Genomic DNA, 21,167 nt, shown 5'->3' on the forward strand with positions numbered 1-21,167 from the left:
GCATGTTTGAAGTCTCTCTGCTGCCTGTCATCTTGAAGGGCAACTTGACTGGTAGAAAAGGCAGAGGAATGATGTGGGAGGAGGGATGATGATGATAATAATAATAACGGAAACAATAGCTAATGTCTACACATGTGACAGACTCCACTCTGAACGTAAATGCACTCAATACTCCCAACAACTCTTGGGAGTCGATTCCATGAGAATGTCCACCTTCCGGATGAGGAATTGGCGGCAGGGGGTGTTAGGTAAGCTGCCCAGGGGCGGAGCTGGGATTGGCACCCAGGGAATGTGGCACCACACTCTGAGCTCAAGCACCCTGGGAGAATGTCTCCCACAACTGCCTGGTGCTCACCAGGGCCGGGTGAGTCGTAGGAGCGTCTACTACAGCATCCGTTCCGTGACTGCCATTCCGTGGCCGCTCACTCTCTGCTGGCCTCCCCGTCTCCTCCAGCCGCCTTCTGGATGGGCCCTGGGTCTCAGACGCCAGGAGTGGCCTGGCAGCAGGTAGCTGCATCCGCTCCCCTCCCTGCTGTCTGTGCTGTTGGGGTTGGGTCTCTTTGTCATGATCCCCACTCTCCGGGGCCCAGCCACACGCCCACATTTTGTCACGTTAATCAAAGGGGAGTTGGATGTGTTTTCAGGGCTGTGACTCTCACTTGAGGGGAAATCTGCTGCCCCCCAGCTGTCAGGTGCCACGTGCCTCAGTTTACAGTAGCTGGCAGCGTGCTGCTCAGCTGGGCTTTGCAGTTGTGACATTTCCCTTGTTTAATAGATCTCTCCTCACTTTCATTTGGCACTTTTTTCCTGTTGTTTTGGTGAGTGTGACAGGATGGTAATCACGTTTAAGTAGCTTCTTTTCTTCCTCGTTTACCAGAAACGCTGCTGGGTTGTTTCTACAGGGCTCGCCTCCTCCCACTTCCTCCCCAGGCCTTCGCTCAGAGCCAGGTCCTCAGCACCTGCCCAGCATCAGGCACTGTGACAGGAGCCGAGGTGCCAAGGGAACAAGACAGACACCCGCCCTGCTGGGGCTGGCATTCTAGTGGGGAAGAGAGACAAGCACCCCAAGAATGACATTGCCCAGAGGAGAAATGATTGGGAAGAAAAATAAAAGTTGGTGATGGGACCAGCTCATGGCTCTCAACCAGGTGGTCAGGAGAGGTGTCTCTGAGAAGGAATGTCAGCTTCGACCTGACGGAGAGAGGTCAGGCCCGGGCAGAGCCGGGGAGGAGGATTTCAAGCAGAGGGAGCCGTCAGCGCTAAGGCGGCAAGGCTGGGAGAGGCTCGCATGGTCATGTTGGAGGGAAATTGGGAAGCCCAGCATGTCTGGAAGGTGTGAGCAAGGGCAGGAGGCCGTGAGACCAAACTGGAGAGGCTGATGGGGACTCAGTCGGGTAGGAGTTAGGGTTTGGTTCTGAGCTGGGTGTGAGTCCACTGGAGGTTGCTAAGCAGGTGGTGGCATGAGCTCCCTTGGGGGAGAGTGTGTTGGAGCAGCAGGCAGTCCCTGGGGAAGGAAGCTGAGGTGGGCCTGGGTGGGTGCTGCCGTGGAGATGGCCGGGGTGGTGGTGGAGTGGACAGCTGATGGGCAGCCTGCCGGTGGGGCCAGCAGGTGGCTCCTGGTTTAGTTTGAGCAGTGGGAGATGTGGGGGCTCTTCGCTAGGCCGCCGGCAGCTCCTTGAGTCCAGCAATAAGCCCTCCCAGGCGCAGTCTGGTGGTGCTGGGCACGGTGCCCAGCACAGTGGGCAGGCAGGACACGTGTGCTGCTCACACTCCTCCCAGCAGTGGTTGTGGGCCCGGCAGACAGTGACCTGCTGACCGGCTGAGTTTTCCCAGCACCTTCTCCTCGGGCTGCTTCTCCTCGGCTTCCCACCTGTGCGGGCAGAGCCCCGTCTCTCATCCTGCTCCCAGGTCTGTGTTTTGGATATTTGGTGGACAGGGAGGAAAGGAAGATTTCAATACTACTTACCCCTGGTTCCAGTCACAAGCACTTGCTGGAGGGAGAGGGATTAAAGATTAAAATAAGGACCGGGAACTATTAAGAGCTCAAATGGGTCAAGTATACGTTTTTCCAAGAAACATTTCCTCTTCTTGACATTTTTTTTAAAAGTCTATTTTTATTGGTTTCAGAGAGGAGGGGAGAGAGGGAGAGAGAAATAGAAACGTCAATGATGAGAGAGAATCATTGTTCGCTGCCTCTTGCACGCCGACCACTGGGGATGGAGCCTACAACCCGGGCATGTGCCCTGACTGGGAATCAAAACCGTGACCTCCTGGTTCATAGGTCAACGCTCAATCACTGAGCCATGCCAGCTGGGCTGTTCTTGACATTTAATGATCATTTCTTACACAAGAAGTTACAACTTGCTTATTTGGCTCAGACATCGGGAAGAACACATTGACAGGACACACACCATGTCCCAGCATTGTCACAGACCCTGTACATTATTTTCTCCTCACCCCACTTTACAGAAGAGAACAGTGAGGCTCAGTAAAGTAACCACGCCAAGTCTCAGGGTCCGTAGAAGGCCGAACAAGGGTGTGAGTCAGGGTCTGTGTGGGCTCTAGGCCTTGCCTTGTCCACACGCCCGGGCAGCAGTGATGGCCTGCAGCCCTCCCTCCCATAACCCATGAATCAAACAGCTGTTAGAGTTTGTCAACAGCTTGTTCCTGGACAGTTTCTAAACTATTAGCTATTAACTTCCCAACTGGGGCTTGGAGAGATTAAGAAGCTAGTGAAAGCCTAAATTTGGAAGATTAAGGTTAATACTTGCTGACACTCCAAGCATGTGGGAGAATGGTCTATACTTTCTGAGATCTTTGAAGAAAAATGTTACTTTAAAATTATAACGACATTGTAATAACACTGTGTGGACACGTAAGAAAATAAATTTTTAATAAATAATCCCCATCCTGGGCCTATGCCCTAACAAATAATGTGCCTCTTAGTTTCCCTTTTCTTTTAGTAACTGCCCGTATTTAATGCCCATTTTACATAATTGTAATCACGGCAAATATACTATATAAGTAGTGGTATTTTCTGGTGACTTCATTTATAATTGCTAAGTGTTGTTACATTTCCTTCATAATACTCATTTTACTGATAAACTGGGGTTTTCTTAGCCTTTGTCTCTGCCTCATCACCCCCCCTGCCCTGGAATTGCCATTATCCCTGGTTGTGTTAAGGGTAATGATCTGAATTGAATGGAAGCCACAGAATCATGGTTTGGGGGGAGGGGTTAAATGAAATAGTAAATTTTGGGGTGCTCTTCTCACTTTGAAAACATGAAACATTCTCTCATTTCTCCCACCATTAATTTTTGCCAAGCAATAAGCTATGAGTGCTTGGCACACCTTTGTAGCTATTAACATTTGTCAGTGGGCTGCGACCCAGTTCTGTTAACAAAGCTGTGTTAACTGGTGTCCCTGTTAATGGAAAAGGCAGTGTGTGTACTCCGGTTGCCTAGGCAACAGCCCCAGTGTGCTTTATGTATTCGAGCTGGGCTGGGAGCACTTAAACATAAATCAGCCAGGTCAAGGCAAACATTAATCCTTGCTCCGGAGCTTGTCCTTATTTTTTAAGTTAATGAGCTGGAGCAGAAGCACTAGAATGTTCTTAGTCTAAAGCCCCCAGTGAATTGCCGGTCAAACGGGTGTGTTTTCTGGTCAAGTGGGTGGACGAGGTACTGAACTGCTGGGCTGACGGACAGAGCGAGCGCCTCTGATTACCTCTTCCCTCGGTGGTCTCTGGAGTCACTAGTGGCTGTTATTTAAAGATTTTCATGTCTGCCCTCAGGAAATTAACAAATACCTGTTTCTGAAGCACTGGGCTTGAGATCCATGAAGATAAAAGAGGTTTGGGCCTGTTGTCTGCCTTGGGGGCTTGCAACCTAGTTAGGAGCTTGTAAGCTCTGAAAGGCAACAGTTCGTGCAGCACTGGAGTCCTGTAGGGCTGGCAGAGCTGAGAGGGGTTTCCGCCTCGTGGACAGAGAGTCAGGAGGAGTTTCATGTACTTGGCATTGAAGTGTGGATTCATTTGCTAATTCAGCAAGTATTCATTGAGGTCGGGACACAGCTATGAGGAGGCGCCTGCTTTTGTAAAATTTACACTCAAATCCAGGGAAAGGTAGATGGTAAAGGGGTAAACTTTGTTTTGTTTATCGCTATTTCTTGAGTGCCTAAAACAGCGCCTGGCATACAGTGAGTGCTCCAGGAATGCTCAGCTGGCAGCGTGGGGTGTCCATGTGGTTAAAGCATAGGGAGCACAGGGGGTGCAAGGTTCAGAGGAGGGTGAAACGGGAAGGAGGGGTACGAGGAGTTTATGAGAGAATGTGCGAGGCCCCTGCAGGGACAGGAGAGACTGAGGCGCAGGGGCATGAGGAATCATTTGGAAAGCAAGCCAGAGAGCCTTCAGCGAGTCAGAGCATTAGCCTTCTCAAACTGAGCACAGTGGTCCTCCCCCTCCACCCGCTCCCCTCTCCCCTTTCACTTTTCTTTCCACGTGTATTAAGCACTTGCTGTGTTCCAGCCCTGATGGCCACAGAGACACAGGGAAGAATAAGACTTAGAAGAGAACAGTTGTCCATCGTGAAAGTTTTAAAGCAAAGAATCAAGTTACACAACAATATAGGTAGCTGCATTATGTGGACAAAAATGTTTTTGTGTGTTCCTAGCTTTTCTTTGTTGATCACAGCATTCACATTGAAATCTGGTAATTAGTTCAAAGATTGCAGTTCTGGGAGTTCATCTGTGATTTACTGACACTGATTGATATGCATGTATTTATGTAACTGACACAATCCAATAATTATTATGTAGTAATCCTACCTAATAAAAGGGAAGTATGCAAATAACCATCACTCCGCTACGCCCACGATTGGGCGGTGGGAGGCTGGGGGAAGGACTTGGGGTGGCTGATTGGGCTGGCAGGAGAAGCGGGGGATGGTTATGAGTCCCCGCCCCCCGTTTCTCCCACCAGCCCCAAGGGCCGGCGCTGTGGGAGGACCCATGGGGCCAGCAGAAGGCGCCAGTGGTGGAATTCGGGGTGGCCGATCGCGCTGGCGGGAGGCGCTCCGATTGGCAGGTGGCCAGAGGAAAACTGGTGCTGGCGGAAAACTGGTGCCGGCAGCCAGGTGAAGGAAGGTCTATTGCAGGAAACTTCGTGCAACGGGCTTCTAGTCCTATCTAATAAAAGAGTTATATGCAAATTAACCATCACTCCGCTACACCACCACCCCCACCAGCCAATCAGAGCGAGTATGCAAATAAACCCAACCAAGATGGCTGCGGTCACAGAGAGCAGGAGGGAGGCTTGGGTTTCCCAGGCAATAAAGGAAGCCAAGCTTTCTGCCTGCCCTTGCCGGCCTAAGCCTCCACTCAAGGCTACAAAGTTTCAATGATAGAAGATACATTAATCCAAACAGAAATGGTGGCAGCCATGGATCTGGAAAGAGCAGGAGGCTAGGGTTGTCCCCGGCAATGGAGGAAGCCAAGCTTTCCGCACACCCTGGCCAGCCCAGGCCTCTGCTTAAGGCTACAAAGTTTCAATTATAGAAGATACATAAGTCCCAACAGAAATGGCTGTCGCCACAGAGCAAGCAGAAGGCTTGGCTCTGCTCCAGGCTACAACGTTTCAATTGTAGAAGACAAATAAACCCCAGATACCAGGGCCTCCGCTTGGGTCGCCAGGGTGTGTGGCTGGCCTGCAAACTACCACAGGCCCCTCGCCCAGGCTTCCCCACACCCCAAAAAAACCCCAACCCTGATCCAGGACACCCTTCAGGGCAAACCAGCTGGCCCCCACCTGTGCACCAGGCCTCTATCCCATCTAATAAAAGAGTAATATGCAGATTGACCATCACTCCAACACACAAGATGGCTGCCCCCATGTGGTCAAAGATCCTGCCCCCATGTGGACACAAGATGACCACCACAAGATGGCCAGCAGGGGAGGGCAGTTGGGAGGGACAGGCCTGCAAGGGAGGGCAGTTGTGGGTGATCAGGCCAGCAGGGGAGGGCAGTTGGGGGCGATCAAGCCTGCAGGGGAGGGCAGTGAGGGGTGACCAAGCCAGCAGAGGAGGGAAGTTGGTGGCGAGCAGGCCTGCAGGGAAGGGCAGTTGGGAGGGACCCAGGCCTGCAGGGGAGAGCAGTTGGGGGGGACCAGGTCTGCAGGGAAGGGGAGTTAGTGGTGACCAGGCCTGCAGGGGAGGGCAGTTGGGGGAAAACAGGCTGGCAGGGGAGCAGTTAGGCATCAATCAGGCTGTCAGGAGTGTGGTTAGGGGGTGATAAGGCTGGCAGGCAGAAGCGGTTAGGGGCAATCAGGAAGGCAGGCAGGCGAGCAGTTGAGAGCCAGCAGTCCTGAATTTTGAGAGGAATCTCAGATTGGAGAGGGTGCAGGCTGGGCTGCGGGACACCCCTCGCCCCCTTGCACGAATTTCATGCACTGGGCCTCTAGTCTATATATATAAAAGCCTAAGCGACCATTATAACCGAAAGACCAGAATGACCGGAACGACCAGTTGCTATGAGGCTCACTGACTACTAGGGGGAAGCTGCTCAATGCAGGAGCTGCCCCCTGGTGGTCAGTGAGCTCCTACAGGGTAAGTGCCACTCAGCCAGAAGCTGGGCTCACTGCTGGCGAGTGCAGCTGCAGCAGTGGGAGCCTCTCCCACCTCCGTGGCAGTGCTACCAAGCTGCGGTGGCAGGCGCAGCCTGGCTGGGATGAGTGGGAGCAGCATGGCATCAGCCTGGCTCTGGCTCCTCCCCGGCCTCCTGCCACTTTGGCACTGCTACATCCGTCCTGGCCTGTGGGGATCAGGCCAAAACCGGCAGTTCAACATCCCCCCAGGGGTCCCGGATTGTGAGCGGGCGCAGGCCAGGCTGAGGGACCCCACCCGTGCACGAATCCATGCACTGGGCCTCTAATTAGTAAATAAAATCGATGTAGACACCAAAAGGTGATTCACGTGTATTTAATGAAAAGACTATATAAAGAGGATAGAAAACGTGTGCTTATCCTGGGAAGAATGTGTGTGTGCATGGACTTTGGACTTTGCAGAAGAGAAAGTATCAGTTTTTCCTCATTTCTTCCCTCAGGGATAATCCCAGCTAATGGGAAGATGAACGTGACTGTCAAGTTTACGCCCTTTCAGTACGGGATGGCACAAGTAAGAATGCAGTTGAGGATTTCCCAGTTCAACTCTGAGCCCTACGAGTGTGTCTTCACCGGAACTTGCTATCCCAACATGGCTTTAAAGTATGGCAGCCGGGGACTGTTTGTGTTTATCCTTAAGCCCTTTTTAAAATCCAGTCTTCCTTCCATTCTGCTTTCCTTTCTTCTAACAGAATGCCATCGAACACTTACTTCAAACGCACTTTAAAGTATAATGGTGACACGTAGACTATCTCTGTGCTGGAGCAGCCGCTGCTTCTGCCCAGAGGGGAAGCACCGGCTGAGATAAAGGGGTTTCCGGGAGAATGCATTCTCTCGCTGATGATTACTCGTGTGCTGGTTGAATTTCTGACCAGATGCATATATTACTGTTTACTCAGAAAAGTAACCCATAAGGCCAGAACAACATAACTCTTTTCAAAGTTTCAGTATACTATTATAACATATGGAGTGTCTCTCTGGGCAGTGTCCACTGCAATGCCCCATGGGAAATGGTCCAAACCCTGAATACACCCGCAACAGAGGAGCCGAAATAAGTCCCGTCTAACAATGACTCCCACATCAGGCAAAAAGGGAAACGTGCCACACGGGAGGTGCGTTAAACACCATCAACATTCAAGTCAGAGGAAAGATGTGAAAGGGGGTTAGGTTGTAGACCACTACAAATTTTTCCTGAAGTTCTACTTTCATTTGAATGTGAGCTCGTATTTTTATATCCCAATGTATCTAGTTAATATTATGTTTTATCCTAGCATGCATGATTTTATCAAAGTTAAAAGGAAAATTTGCCATAGTATTAATACTAATTTTGGAAAATCCTTATAAATATTTCAAAAATAATAAAGAAATATCTTGATATTCCTCTTCTTGTCATGCATAGATATACATTACATATTTACATCATAAGGCATATTAAACATGTAACTTCATGATTTATTATATATTTATGTCATGATTTTCTTCCTAAAGACATCACTTGAGTAGGATTTTTACTTACATATCTTTCCACAGACATGTTCTTAACTACACAAGAGCATTGTATGGAAATGCTGATATACACTATTTCTAAACTGTCATGTTTTGGTTTCCCAACTAGTTTGATATCTTATTTGGCACACTCAACATTTTCAAGGACTATGTTTCAATACCTTCATCTCTCCCCACATTGCACGTAGTCCTATAACATGTAAATTTAACCAGGAAGGAGAAAATTATCCTGCAGCCATGTTCTCTGGAAGTTTCATAGGTTGCTTTTTGTTTCACTATTGTGTGTGTGATGGACTTACTCATGTCCTAAACTTGGCATGGCCAAATGTAACTCTTTATCACTATCTTAGACCCCTTCATTTATTTTTGTTGTCAACACCAGCAATTAGGTTCCTTGAGGAGACTGTTTTGTAACACCCTCCTTTTTTGTTACTGTTCTCCTGTATTTACAGCAGAAGTGATGTCAAGGCTCTAGAGAGATGTGGACGCTGAACCACAGCTTGCTCCCTAACCAAGCGCCTCATCTCTGCACATCACAGCATGTCCGTCAGTGTGTGTGTGACCAGCAGACAGGTGCTCCCAGGCCATGGGCCTTGCGGGACACCTGACTTGAGTGCCCATGCTCTGTGCACGGGCCTGTTCAATAGGTGCTCAGCAAATGCACATTGACAGTTGGAATGAATGTTAGCATATTCTTAACTTCTATCTGTAATACCAAGGAAATCTGTAATCTTGTAAGACAAGTGTTCAGGTATTCTTGCTTAAAGAAACGCTTCATAAGTAGCACTTAGGAATGTAACGTAGCTCTACTACATCTCTTTAGAAATAACTCGAATAGTTTCTGTGGTCATGTTAGCAGCACTATCTATATCTACATATGTCCAAAGGCAGTTTGCAGTTGCAGAAAATATCTCAAACATTTGTCTGAATCATCTTTTGAAAGATCTTATTACAAACAGTGGGCATAATCACTCTTTTGCTACAAAGATAAATCAAGTAAGATTTTTTAATGTAGTGAATTTAGCTAATGAAAACGAATAGCCTAGAAATAAATTATGCTAGACCATAAGAGCAATTTTCAGCATATCATGTTTTCCACTTGTTATGTTCTTTGAGAATGTAAGGAAAAACAGCCATTGGTAAACTATTTTGATGTAAATGGTTATCCTTTGGTATACTGACATTGCATTTATTTTAGTAGGCCAATGTTTTAGCACACCAAATTGACCTGCAATTACTAACTAATGGACTATAAGCCATGGTATTATTAGAAGGAAGATAGAAATAGGAATCTTGAGTTGTTTGATTATATACTAATTTAATATGTTTTAAACTATAGATTAGAAGAATTTGAAAGATTAAATATTCTTTCTAAGAAAGTAGACGTCCCTGCAGAGAAGTCAATGACACAGATAAATTTTCACCGACTGCCAGCGAAGTTAAAACCTCCAAAGGTTAAGGTAAGTGGGCATCCATGTTAACCATATGGGAGGAGTGAGAGAGAAGCAAAATAATGACTTTTTCTTCCTGATTTGTTCCCAGGAAATTGAGTATCAGAACTTGAGATTTCCAGTAGATTTATCAAATCCATTTGCTGTGGCAACTGTTTTAAACCAAGAACCAGGAAAACTGAAAATTAAAGAATTAAGAGAAGGTAACCAGTTGATCCACAGTAAATCAGCACCTGGGAAGAATCGGAAAGAATTATTGCTTGTGGCATTTACTATTCATGAGCAATAACAACAAAACCCAATTAGGTCGCTGAGTTTCATATTTAGAAATGTGTTTTTCTCTCAGCAAATGGTTCTGATTTGATTACCGGTATAATCATTGTCTGCTTCTGCCCTCAGTTTTGGACCAAGGCAATGAGATTTCAAAAACAAGACAGATGAAGGAAGCACTTTTTGAACAGAAAGTCAGACAGGACACTCTCGAAGAGATTGAAAATCACCTTAAATGGTAAATATTGAGCAATTATTTGTATCAAGTGACAGTACTTTGTTTTAAGTAATGGCTTTTTTATATGAGACAATTAAATGTCATAACTCTTGAAAATTTTGATTATTCTTTCCCTCCATTGGCCCCTCTATTTCAGAGCAAAGTTACTTTTGGGAATAAATCAATGTGACCAAACTCTGCCCTTTCCTAAGTGTGGCCCGACAGTGGCAGAGCCAGAGTGCACATGGGAGAAGGGGACACTCCTTGCTGCCCTCTGCTGCCCCAGCCGCCCCCAGTCTAACCACACCAGGAGCCCCATGGGCCTGCTGGGAGCCCAGCAGTACAGGGTCGGGGAGGCTGCTGATGGAGGTTTTAAAACTCAGATGTGAGACTGCTGCCTGTGCTCCTGCAACCAAAATGGAGCCCTTTTCACAATTTCTTACCAGGTCACACCAGGCATTTCCATGTGTTCAGATTCAGCTAAAACAAACTTCAGAAACTCTTACATTAAGCTAAAAATAAAGACTCCAGTAAAGGGTCTTTTAGAGGCCATCTTGTCCATTCCCCTGCCTAAGCACTCCTCACCCAGCCACCCTGCTTGCATGGGAGGGGGATGCCCTTTGTTCTCAAGAAAATACCTTCTACTTCAGCATATGTCTGTATTCAGGGTGTGACCTCAGCTAAATAGGAAGTATGCCGAGTACCTGAAGAGCAGTTTTAATATTTTTTTATTTCAGTTGACAAACAATATTATATTAGTTTCAGGTATTCAACCCAGTGATTAGACATTACTAACTGATCATCTCAATGAATCTAGTACCCATCTGTCACCATACATAGTTATTACAATATTATTGACTGTATTCCCTGCCTTGTACTTTACATCCCCATGACTTTTCTGTAACTACCAATTTGTTCTTAATCCCTTCACCTTTTTCACCCAACCTCCCACCCCTCTGGCAACCGTCAAAATGTTCTCTACAAGTCTGTTTCTGTTCTGCTTTGTTTCTTTATTTTGTTTTTTTATTTTATTATTGTTAGGTATGTATTTATTGCCATTTTGTTATTCATATTTTTAATGTTTTCCCCCTTCTTCTTAAATAAGTCCCTTTAACATTTCTTGTAACATTTCTGGTTAAGTGGTGATGAACTCCTTTAAGTTTTTGTTGTCTGGGAAGCTCTTTATATGTCTTTAGATTTTAAATGATAGCTTTGCTGGGTAGAGTAATCTTGCTTGTAGGTCTTTGCTTTTCATCACTTTGAATATTTCTTGCCAATCTATTCTGATCTGCTAAGTTTCTGTTGAGGAATCAAATGACAGTCTTATGGGAGCTCCTTTGTAGGTAACTCTCTTGCTGCTTTTAAGATTCTCACTTTGTCTTTAATCTTTGGCATTTTAATGATGATGTTCTTGGTGCAGGCCTCTTTGGGTTCATCTTGTTTGGCACTCTCTGTATTTCCTATTGTATGTATGTCTATTGCCTTCAACAGGTTAGGAAAGTTTTCCGTCATTGTTTTTTCACATTTCTTCCTGTCTCTCTTCTCCTCTGGCACCTCCATGATGCAAATGTTGGTACACTTGAAGTTGTCCCAGAGGCTCCTAATAATACCCTCACTTTTTTGGACTCTTTTTTATTTTTGCTGCTCTGATTGGGTGTTTTCTACTTCCTTGTCTTCCAAATCTCTGATGTGATCTTCTGCTTCCACTGTTGATTCCTTGTAATGTATTCTTCATTTCAGTTAGTGCATTCTTCATTTCTGACTGATTCTTTTTATGTTTTCTAGTTCTGTTTTTGTTTCCTACCTCTTTGTTGAAGTTCTCAGTAGTTCATTTATTCTTCCCCTAAGTTCATTGAGCTTCCTTATAACCAGTGTTTTGAATTCTGCATCTAGTAGATTACTTGTCTCCATTTTGATTAGCTCTTTTTCTGGAACTTTATTCTGTTCTTTCACTTGGGACATTTTTCTTTATCTCCTCATTGTGGCTGCCTGCCTGTGTTTGTTTCTGTGTTATGTAGGTCTCCCGGGCTTCGTAGATTGGCCTTGTGCCATAGGTGTCCTGAAGGCCCAGTTACACAGCCTTTCCAATCATCCAAGCTTGGCATTCCAGGTTGGTCCCCCATGTGGGCTGTGTACACCCTCCTGTTGTAGTTGAGCCTTGATTGCTTGTTGGCACCTCAATGGGAGGGATCTACCACAGGCTGACCAGCTCTACGCACTGTCTGCAAACACTGTGGTTGACCCCAACACAGGGGTTGACCCCAAGAGCAGGCAGGACTTTTCAGCAGGGCTCTGGTGCCTGCTGAGTGTATCCCTCGGTGGAGATGGTTGGGTGGAGCTTTGATGTGGTCCAAGGCTGGTGCCTACCTGCCGGCTCAGTGGAGAGGGACTCAGAAAAGGAACAATAGCCTCTGCCAACACTTCACTCTGGAGAAAGCTGACCCTCCAGCTCTCGCCCTGATGCCAAATAATTCAGTTCCTCCCATATGTCCCTGGTGCCCTTCCAACAGCTCTCCCAGTGCTGGAGTTCTGAGAGAATGAGTCTAAGGAAGTCTGTGGATGAGTCCTTTAAGAGGAACACCTGGGACTCCAGCTGCCCTTCATCTTACTCAGTCACAGTCCTCATTGGTTTTTACAGCCAGAAATTATGGGGACTTCTTTTCCTGCCACTGGAATCCTGGACTGGCAGGCCTGGTGTGGGTCTGGGACTCCTCACTCCTCAGGGGGGACCTCTGTAGCCTAGATATCCCTCACAATTTGTATTGCTACATGTAGGAGTGGGACCAGCCCATTCCACATTTCTGCCCCTTCTACCAGTTTCAGTGTGGGTTCTTCTTTGTATCCTTAGTTGTAGGACTTCTGTTTAGCTTGAATTCAGGCAGTTCTGAATACATCATTCATAACCTATAGAACAATTCAGGCAGTTCTGAATACATCATTCAGAACTGCCTGAATTGTTCTATAGGTTAGTTTTGATTTTGATGTGTTGTGGGAGGATTTGCATACCAAATTTACCTATGCACCATTTTCAAAGAGCATTTTAAAAAATATTAATTCCCTATTATAAAAATGAACACATTGTCATGATAGAAAACCTGAAAATTATTATTTGTAAAGTATTAGGAGGGGAAAATAATCACTATATCTTATCACTCTATATATTATTTTTTTAAAATAAAAAATAATCAGTATGATGCAATGGCCATGTCCTTCCTTCTATGTTTGAAATCACATCCTAAATTCAGTTTCTCCCAACTTTTTTTGTTGAAAGATTTTAAACCTGCCAGTAACACCCATATACAGTTGATGGAGGTTCACCAGTTGTTAACATTATGCCACATATATTTCCCCTTACTTTCTACACATGCACACACACACACCCTTTTTCTGAACCATTTGAAAGTAAGTTGCAGACATCATGAAGCTTCACTCCTAAAGACTTTAGTATGTAGTTCCTGAAAACAAAGACATTCTCCAATATTACCATAATCACTTCTGGGAAATTTAACATTGTTACAATAATATTGTCATAATCAGCCAATACACAACATTACCCAGTTGTCCCATTAATGTCCTTTATACCTGGGTTTTTGTTTTTGGAGAGGAGGGACCCAGGGTCCAATCAAGGCCCATACAATTTGTATTTAGTTTTCATTTTTCTTTAGTCTCCTTTAATCTAAAACAGTTCTCCAGAAACACCCTTCCATTTTTTTAAAATATATTTTTATTGATTTCAGAGAGGAAGAGAGAGAGAGAGAGAGAGAGAGAGAGAGAGAGAGAGAAACATCAATGATGAGAGAGAATTATTGATCACCTGCCTGTGGCACACCCTTCACTGGGATTGAGCCCACAACCCGGGCATTTGCCCTGACCAGGAATTTTACTGTGACCTCCTGGTTCAATCACTGGGCCACGCCAGCTAGACCCCCTTTCATTTGAAAAACCATAACTACTATTTATTTTTAACATGTACCATGTTTCATGATAAATACATTACATACCAGATATTTTTAAACTGTGATAAAATGCATAAAATTTAAAGTGTGCAATGCAGAGGTTTTAGGTATATTGACAATACTGTGTAACAATCACCATTAATTAACTCCAGAATATCTGCATCACCCCAGAAAGAAAGCCTATACCCATTAAGCAGTCATTCTCATTCCCTTCTCTCCTAGGCCCTGGCAACCACTGTAGATTTGCCTATTATGGACATTTCATATAAATGGTATCATACAATATGTGGCCTTTTGCAGCTGGCTTCTTTCATTTGACATGTTTTCAAGGTTCATCTATGTCATAGCATCTATCGGGACTTCATTCCTTTTTATGGCTGAATAATACTGCATAATATGGACATACTGCATTTTATTTATCCATTCATTAGTTGACATTTGGGTACTTTCCATTTTTTGGTGATTGTGAATAATGCTGCTATGAACATTTATATACAAGTTTTTGTATGAACATATATTTTCAGTTCCCATGGGCAGAGAGCAAGGAGTGGAATTGCTTGGTCATGTGTTAACTCTATGTTTAACATTTTGTGAAGCTGCCAAAGTTTTCCAGCATGGCCAACCATTTTATATTCCCATCAGAAATGTTTAAGCATTCCAATTTCTATACACCCTTGCAATACCTGTTATTTTTCTTTATTATTATTATTATTATTATCATCATCATCATCATCATCATCATCGCCATACTAGTGGGTGTGAAGTGGTACATCACTGTAATTTGATTTTCATTTCCTTAATGACTAATGATGTTGAACATCAGATTTTAAAAATATATTCTTACTGATTTTAGTGAGGAAAGAGAGAGGGAGAGAGGGATAAAAACATCAATGATGAGAAAGAATCATTGATCGGCTGCCTCTTGCATGCCCCACATTGGGGATCTAGTCTGCAACCCGGGCATGTGCCCTGACCAGGATCAAACCGTGACCTCCTGGTTCATAGGTCAATGCTCAACCACTGAGCCATGCCAGCTGGACAAACATCAGATTTTTGTATTCATAAATATTTTAGCATGTGTCACTAGAAGATAAGCTTAATTTTTGTCTTCTATAATACATTATTCATCTTAATTATGTTGCTTAAGTCTACAACTTTTCTTCCCCATGATGTCTCCTCCAATTGTAGAGTATAGCTAAGAGACTCCGTTCTGATGGGTTCTGGAGGTTGTGTATGTTTTTTTTCTTTCCAGGCAGGTGCACCTTGGTAAAGATCATATGGCTTTTAAATTTATAAAAGACCTTGCTGATGAGCAGCAAAAAATAAACGAAAAATACAAGGTCAGAATTACTTCTAATTGTATATCATGTAGTTCACTAGCTATTTTGAATTCCTGCTATAGGCAAGATGCCATATCAGGGAAAGAAAACTTAATGTTAAGTTGGGAGGGGAGGAGGGTGATGATAAGTTAATTGTTACCTGTAAATCAAGGCTGGCTATAAGTGTCACAAGAGACCTATCCTAAGTATTAGGGGGATGCAGAAGCCAGAGAGGAGAGAGAACTCATCTAATTGGAAAGCTTCCTTTAAGATACAGTATAGTTTTGAAATATTATAAAGAGGACAGAGGCATTCAATTGAGAGTGATGGAATGCTTGAAGTTTGGGCTAGAAGTCTGGGTGTGAATTGCACCCAGATCTGCAAAGCATGAAGGCAAGAGAGGTCCAAAGACAATAACTAGGAGCCATGCCAGATCCAGATTCAAATGAAAGTTCCAAGTCAGAGTTACTCAAAGAGGTTGAGCAGAAAGTGGAAAACTGGTTAGGGGAGAAGGCCACATCTGACTCACCAAGTCAGCACCTGCAGGTTCAGGGAAGGGAGAATAAAGAGGGGAACTGTGGGACTGTGCAACACCCTTGAGATCACTGTGGCATAGGCATTGTTATGTGCAGGGCAGGTCCAGAGAACAGCAAGGACAGGTCCATACTGGCTGAAGCACAGGGCACACAGGGACCAGAGGTGATAGGACTTGGCTGGGGCTCCATGTCGCAGGGGCTTGGACTTGATTGAAAGGACTTACAGAATCATCACTTATTGTATTAGTCAGCTAGTGCTGCTGTAACAAAATACAACAGACTATGTAGCTTAAACAACAGAAATTTATGTTCTCACATTTCTGGAGATTGGAAGACCAAGGTTAAAGTGTTGGCAGGATTGGTTCCTCCTGAGGTCTCTCTCCTTAGCTTGTAGATGGCCATCTTTTCCCTGGGTCTTCACATGGTTTTCCTTCTGTGTCCAAATCTCCTCCTACCCTAATGACCTCATTTTAATTTGATTACCTCCTTAAATACCATCTCTCCTGACTAGGAGTTAGGATTTGAACATATGAATTTTGGAGGGATGCAATTCTTCATCCATAATACTCTAGTACATGTATTTAAGCTTGGGAGTGTGTGTTTCCCACACTCCGTGCTACACACAGTGGCAGTACTGGGTAGAGGGATTGGGAAAATCATGGATCTTGTCATATATGAACATATTTCTCATATTGAATATATCTTCTTTCTAGATTTGAAGTACAAATCAGATATTTGAATAAATTTGTTCCTTTTTATTTTTTTAAAGGATGTTAAATCATTACATTGATAAATCTTAGCATTAAGGAAAGGCACATATTAGATTGGCATTTAAGTTAGGTTTGGTATGTTGTTAAGATCCTTTGCACATGATTTTAAAAACAAAATATCAAGTGTTTTCTGTGAACCCCACAATGGAATATTTTCTGTTTTAAAGATCAAGGTGACACAGACATGCCACAGCCAGGTCAATGTGAGAGGTAAGGCTGTAATTGGCAGCATTTGGTTGATAGAAAAACTCAAGTGTTTATTCACTTGGCCAGTGCATTGAGTGAATGCCTACTGTCTGTAAGATTCTGTGCCAGTGAGTAAGCGGTGGTCCCTGCCTTCAAGAAGGTCAGTCCAGAAGTGGCACAGAACCATTAAGAGATTATACAAAATGTGCTGCGTGCAATGATAGAGCTAGAACCTGTAGATAAATTGGAAATGAAGGGTAAGGTTCTTAGGTTCCCAGCTTGGGTGCATGTGTGTTAAATGAGATCTCAAATATGGAAGAAAAGCTGGTTTAGTGGAAGATGAAAAGTTTAATTTTGGCTATGTTACATCTGGGGTGACTGGAGGGCATCCAGGTGGTAGCTGAAGGAACAAATCTGAGCTGGAGGCAGAGACTTGGGAGTGACCAGCATAGAGTAGAGATTGGCACCAGAACACATGTGGTGACCTGTGGAAAGTAAATATCTTGAGAAAGATGGTAGCTCAAGGCAGGAATTCTAGAGAACTTCATGATTTAAGGGGAGAGCAGCGGACGACTAAGGAGGTAGAGCAGAAATGGTTGGGAGGTCATGGGACCTGGAGAACACAGAGAAAGCAGACGCGGAGGGATCGGTCAAGTGCAAAGAGGATTTCAGGATCAAAGGCCTGAAGAGTGCACATTGGATGTGGCCATTTGGAAGTCCTTGTATGCCTCGGTGATAGCAACTCCAGTAGACCTGAGGAGGGGAAAGCCAAATTGGACTTCTCAGGAATGGGTAGAAGTGAGTAGTTTCTTGAGCAGTTGAGATGAGCAGGGGTGAAGAGTGATGGAGCGTCACAGAGGAAGGAGAGGGCTGCAGAAGCTCGGGAAGAGGCCATGGTCAGACGGAAAGATTGTCTTTGAACAGGAGGAAGGACAGGAGAAGGCTGCGTAAGGACGGCTGCCGTCTAGCCGGGCTTGCCTGCAGCGTGGGAGCTGTTGAGGAGTGCTCCTGGTCTTGTCTTCCCGATGACTCAGGAAGCTGGCCACGGCAGAGACTGTGGGGAGCAGGCACTGGAGAGAGGCCTGCAACGGCTATGGAGGGGAGCAGGAGAGGAGCTGTCATCCTTGCTATCAGTCAGCAGGGAGGCAGAAGGAAAGCAGGCCACCCTGAGAGCCCAGAGTAGTGGGAGAGCAAGTGTTGCGGGGATGCCGTTCAGTGCGTCCAGACTTCATCTGGTCGCTGAATCCTGGCTGGTAACCCAGTGGGAGGAACCCTGGAGGCCCAAGGCATGTGGCAAAAAGAGAGCGGGAGAGGGTGGGAGCATATGGAGGGAGTCAGCATTCTAGCTGGAAGGCACAAACCCTCAAGGATGGTAAGCTCTTGGGAGATGGATATACTCACTTCAGAAGTGTTCACCATAGTAAGTAGAGTCTTAATCAAGATGTAAGAAATCTCCCTCCTTTCTTGTAGCTAACAACCTGTTTGCCAATTTCTTCGTTAGCTGCCTGTTTTATTTTACTTTTAGTGGTTGTGAGGGTCTGGGTGACTCCCCACAATGTCTGTATTTAGAACCTAAGGTACACAATCTCAAACTCCCTGACGTGTGCAAATTAGAGCTGGACAGCTCACCCCCCTGAGACAATACTGTACCCCTCTTATCTCTGAATAGGGTGTTATTGTGCTGATCAGAATAGATTTCTTCCAGTTCCGTCTTTAAAAATGATTATGAGCAGTATACCTAAGATCCAAGCTAGTTTTGGAAGTTACCTATCAAACCAGTAATAAACAGCACAGACAGGCAAAAATGGTTGCAGCGTGCACGGTGGCAGGCAAGTGTAGACACTGATCCCAGCCCAGTCAGCCTTCCCTGGGGTGACCCAGGGCTCCTGTGGACTAGGAAAGAGAGCTGGGGGGGCCACTGGGGAAGCAGGGGGGAGGGGAGCAAGGGGGTAAGGGGAGCAGGCGGGGGAAAGAGAGCTGAGGGGGTGGCCACTGGAGAAGCAGGGGGGGAGGGGAGCAGGCGGGGGAACTTACACCCAGGAAGGAACAGACCCCATCAACCTCTGCCACTCAAAGGGGAGGCATCATTTGCCTTTGTTAAACCTGGTACTTGGATAATCAGCTATGGGGAGCTTAAAACTGGGACATTACATTTCTTTTCATTGAAATCTCTGTAGTGCTGTGGTTACATAGTTCCTTAAAATCCTTTCTGTGACTTTTAAATGCCTTGGAAACAATTTTTGACACTTTCCTCTAGTTACAAAAAGAAGGTATTAGTTTTGTGCTTCTATAAAAATTTCCTATGTGTAAACAGTGAGCATAATTATAATAACTTTAACCTAGTTATGCCACCACCCCTCCCAATGGAACTTCTTGGGTGGATTTGACTAATTGTAATAATGGGGTTTTAGCAGTTTTGAAAAGAAATAAAGTTGTGTGCATTTGTATTCAATTTTAATATTTTTGATGATTAAAAACCCAGCTAGATAGAGGAGATCCTGTCTTGGATGAAGAATTTCAGCGACTGACGACAGAAATTAACCAGAAGCGAGTTGTTCACAATCTGGAAGAAGTGGGTATCTTTCCTTTATTTTGAATCTAATTATTGGCAGCTCTTTAAATGCTTACTTTTTAAAGAAATCCTCTTAGCAAGAGATACTTAATAATCTTTAATATGCTGATGTTTTCAGTGTCTTTTACTACATATTCACAGTAAAACATCACAATTCATAATTAATGTTTTCCTTGAAATTAATGGCATCACATTCTTTGGCTTCTCCTCCCCACCCCTCACTTTCTCCGCCTGGTCTCCTTTGGCATTTCATTTCCCTCTGCTCTCCATGCCGCTGTCTGCGGTGCCTCAGTGGGTCTCTGGGCCTCTGCTCATTGGCCTTCCCCTTGGTGGGAAGGATACAGACAGGAAGCCAGAAGCCAGACTCCAGGTCCCAGCTCTCCCACAGATTTGGGACCTTGGAAAGGCCCTCTGGGCCTTGGTGCCTTCGTTTCTTCAAATGACAAATGGAAACAGTAGCCCCTCCACCGGAGTACCCACTGTCATGTGATGGTTTCTGACTGAACCCCAATTTTTACTTTTAGTGAAAAGATTCTTCCTAATCTCCCCACCTTCATCATTCTCACTTTTTCTTCCTGCGTTTGTCACATCTGAATTATTTCAACCTCTTTTCTTCTCCCCCACATTTAATCTGGCCACCAAGTCTTGCCAATAGCTCTTCCACAAGGTCATACCCAAGCCCAACCTTCAGATCTCACCCCAACTAATCCAGCAGACTGTCTGTTCATATACCTGTCCCTCTGCCTTCTCCTCTCCAGCCCACTGCATGTGCAATGTGAGACCTTCATTTCTGATACATTTTTCTCATATTATTTCCCTGTTCAAGAATCTACAGTGCCTGAGGCTCTGGCTGGCCTCAGTACACCCTCAGGCACCTTTCCTCTGCATTCACTCACCCAGCACCTCCCACCTGTGCCCATGATATGCAGGTGCTGGTGCAGGTGCAGGTGCTGGTGCTGGGAGGAAGGCTGAGCATGGCAGTCCTCCACTGGCATCGTACAGTCTGCTCCCCTCCGTCTGGATACAGTGCCAGCACCCTCCACATCGGACTTCATTCTTCTTCCTCAGGGTCACATGTATTTGCTTGAGCTTCCTGAAATGGACTATAAATTTTTTAAAGCCCAAAGCTTCCACTTTTAGACCCAACCCAATAAGTATTCCCTATGATGCTGCGTATACTAAAGCGCTTAATAAATGCTTATTATAAAGCAGAACAAATAAAAAGTAAACTAGATTAGGGATCAAATCCAAACATTTTTATTAAATGCTTATATTAGGGGTTACATTTTAACTCTAAGATGTGCTTTTATTTTATGTTCACAGAAAATCAAGGAATTTGAACCTAATTTTGATCCACTTATTAATAATACTTGGGTCAGCAGGTTCAGGGCACAGAGACGGTTTCAGCAAGCAGTACGTAAGGTAAGTCTCAGCACCAGATTGAAATTTTAATTTGTGTAGTCATCAGCACAAGGAAATCAAACATTGAGTTCGTTTGTACCTGCTTTATTGAGATATAATTTGCATACCATAAAATTTACTCTTGTAAAGTGTACAATTCAATAGGTTTTAGTCTATTCACAGAGTTCTACAACTATCACCACTATCTAATTTTAGAACATTTTTATTGCCACAAAAAGGCACCTGGTTCCCATTATCGGTCACTCTCCATCCCCCAGCCCTGGCAACCATTAATCTACTTTCTGTCTCTGTGGTTCTGCCTCTTCTGGACATT

At 44.9% G+C, this 21,167-nt stretch overlaps 1 protein-coding gene across 1 annotated transcript in view; it reads left to right on the forward strand.

The window, feature by feature from the left end:
* Positions 1 to 21,167, forward strand: part of CFAP221 (cilia and flagella associated protein 221) — a gene marked incomplete at both ends in the record, with an annotated part of 100,599 nt that overhangs the window by 34,245 nt on the left and 45,187 nt on the right. The window contains 7 exons of the mRNA XM_079782977.1: positions 7,093 to 7,252; positions 9,495 to 9,615; positions 9,698 to 9,809; positions 10,006 to 10,114; positions 15,302 to 15,389; positions 19,343 to 19,432; positions 20,756 to 20,854. Of these exons, the coding sequence (XP_079639103.1) occupies positions 7,093 to 7,252; positions 9,495 to 9,615; positions 9,698 to 9,809; positions 10,006 to 10,114; positions 15,302 to 15,389; positions 19,343 to 19,432; positions 20,756 to 20,854 (779 nt within the window). The remainder of the gene's footprint in view (positions 1 to 7,092; positions 7,253 to 9,494; positions 9,616 to 9,697; positions 9,810 to 10,005; positions 10,115 to 15,301; positions 15,390 to 19,342; positions 19,433 to 20,755; positions 20,855 to 21,167) is intronic.

The sequence above is a fragment of the Cnephaeus nilssonii genome (genome assembly GCF_951640355.1).
Source record: "Cnephaeus nilssonii genome assembly, chromosome: 10".
Classification (NCBI taxonomy): domain Eukaryota; kingdom Metazoa; phylum Chordata; class Mammalia; order Chiroptera; family Vespertilionidae; genus Cnephaeus; species Cnephaeus nilssonii.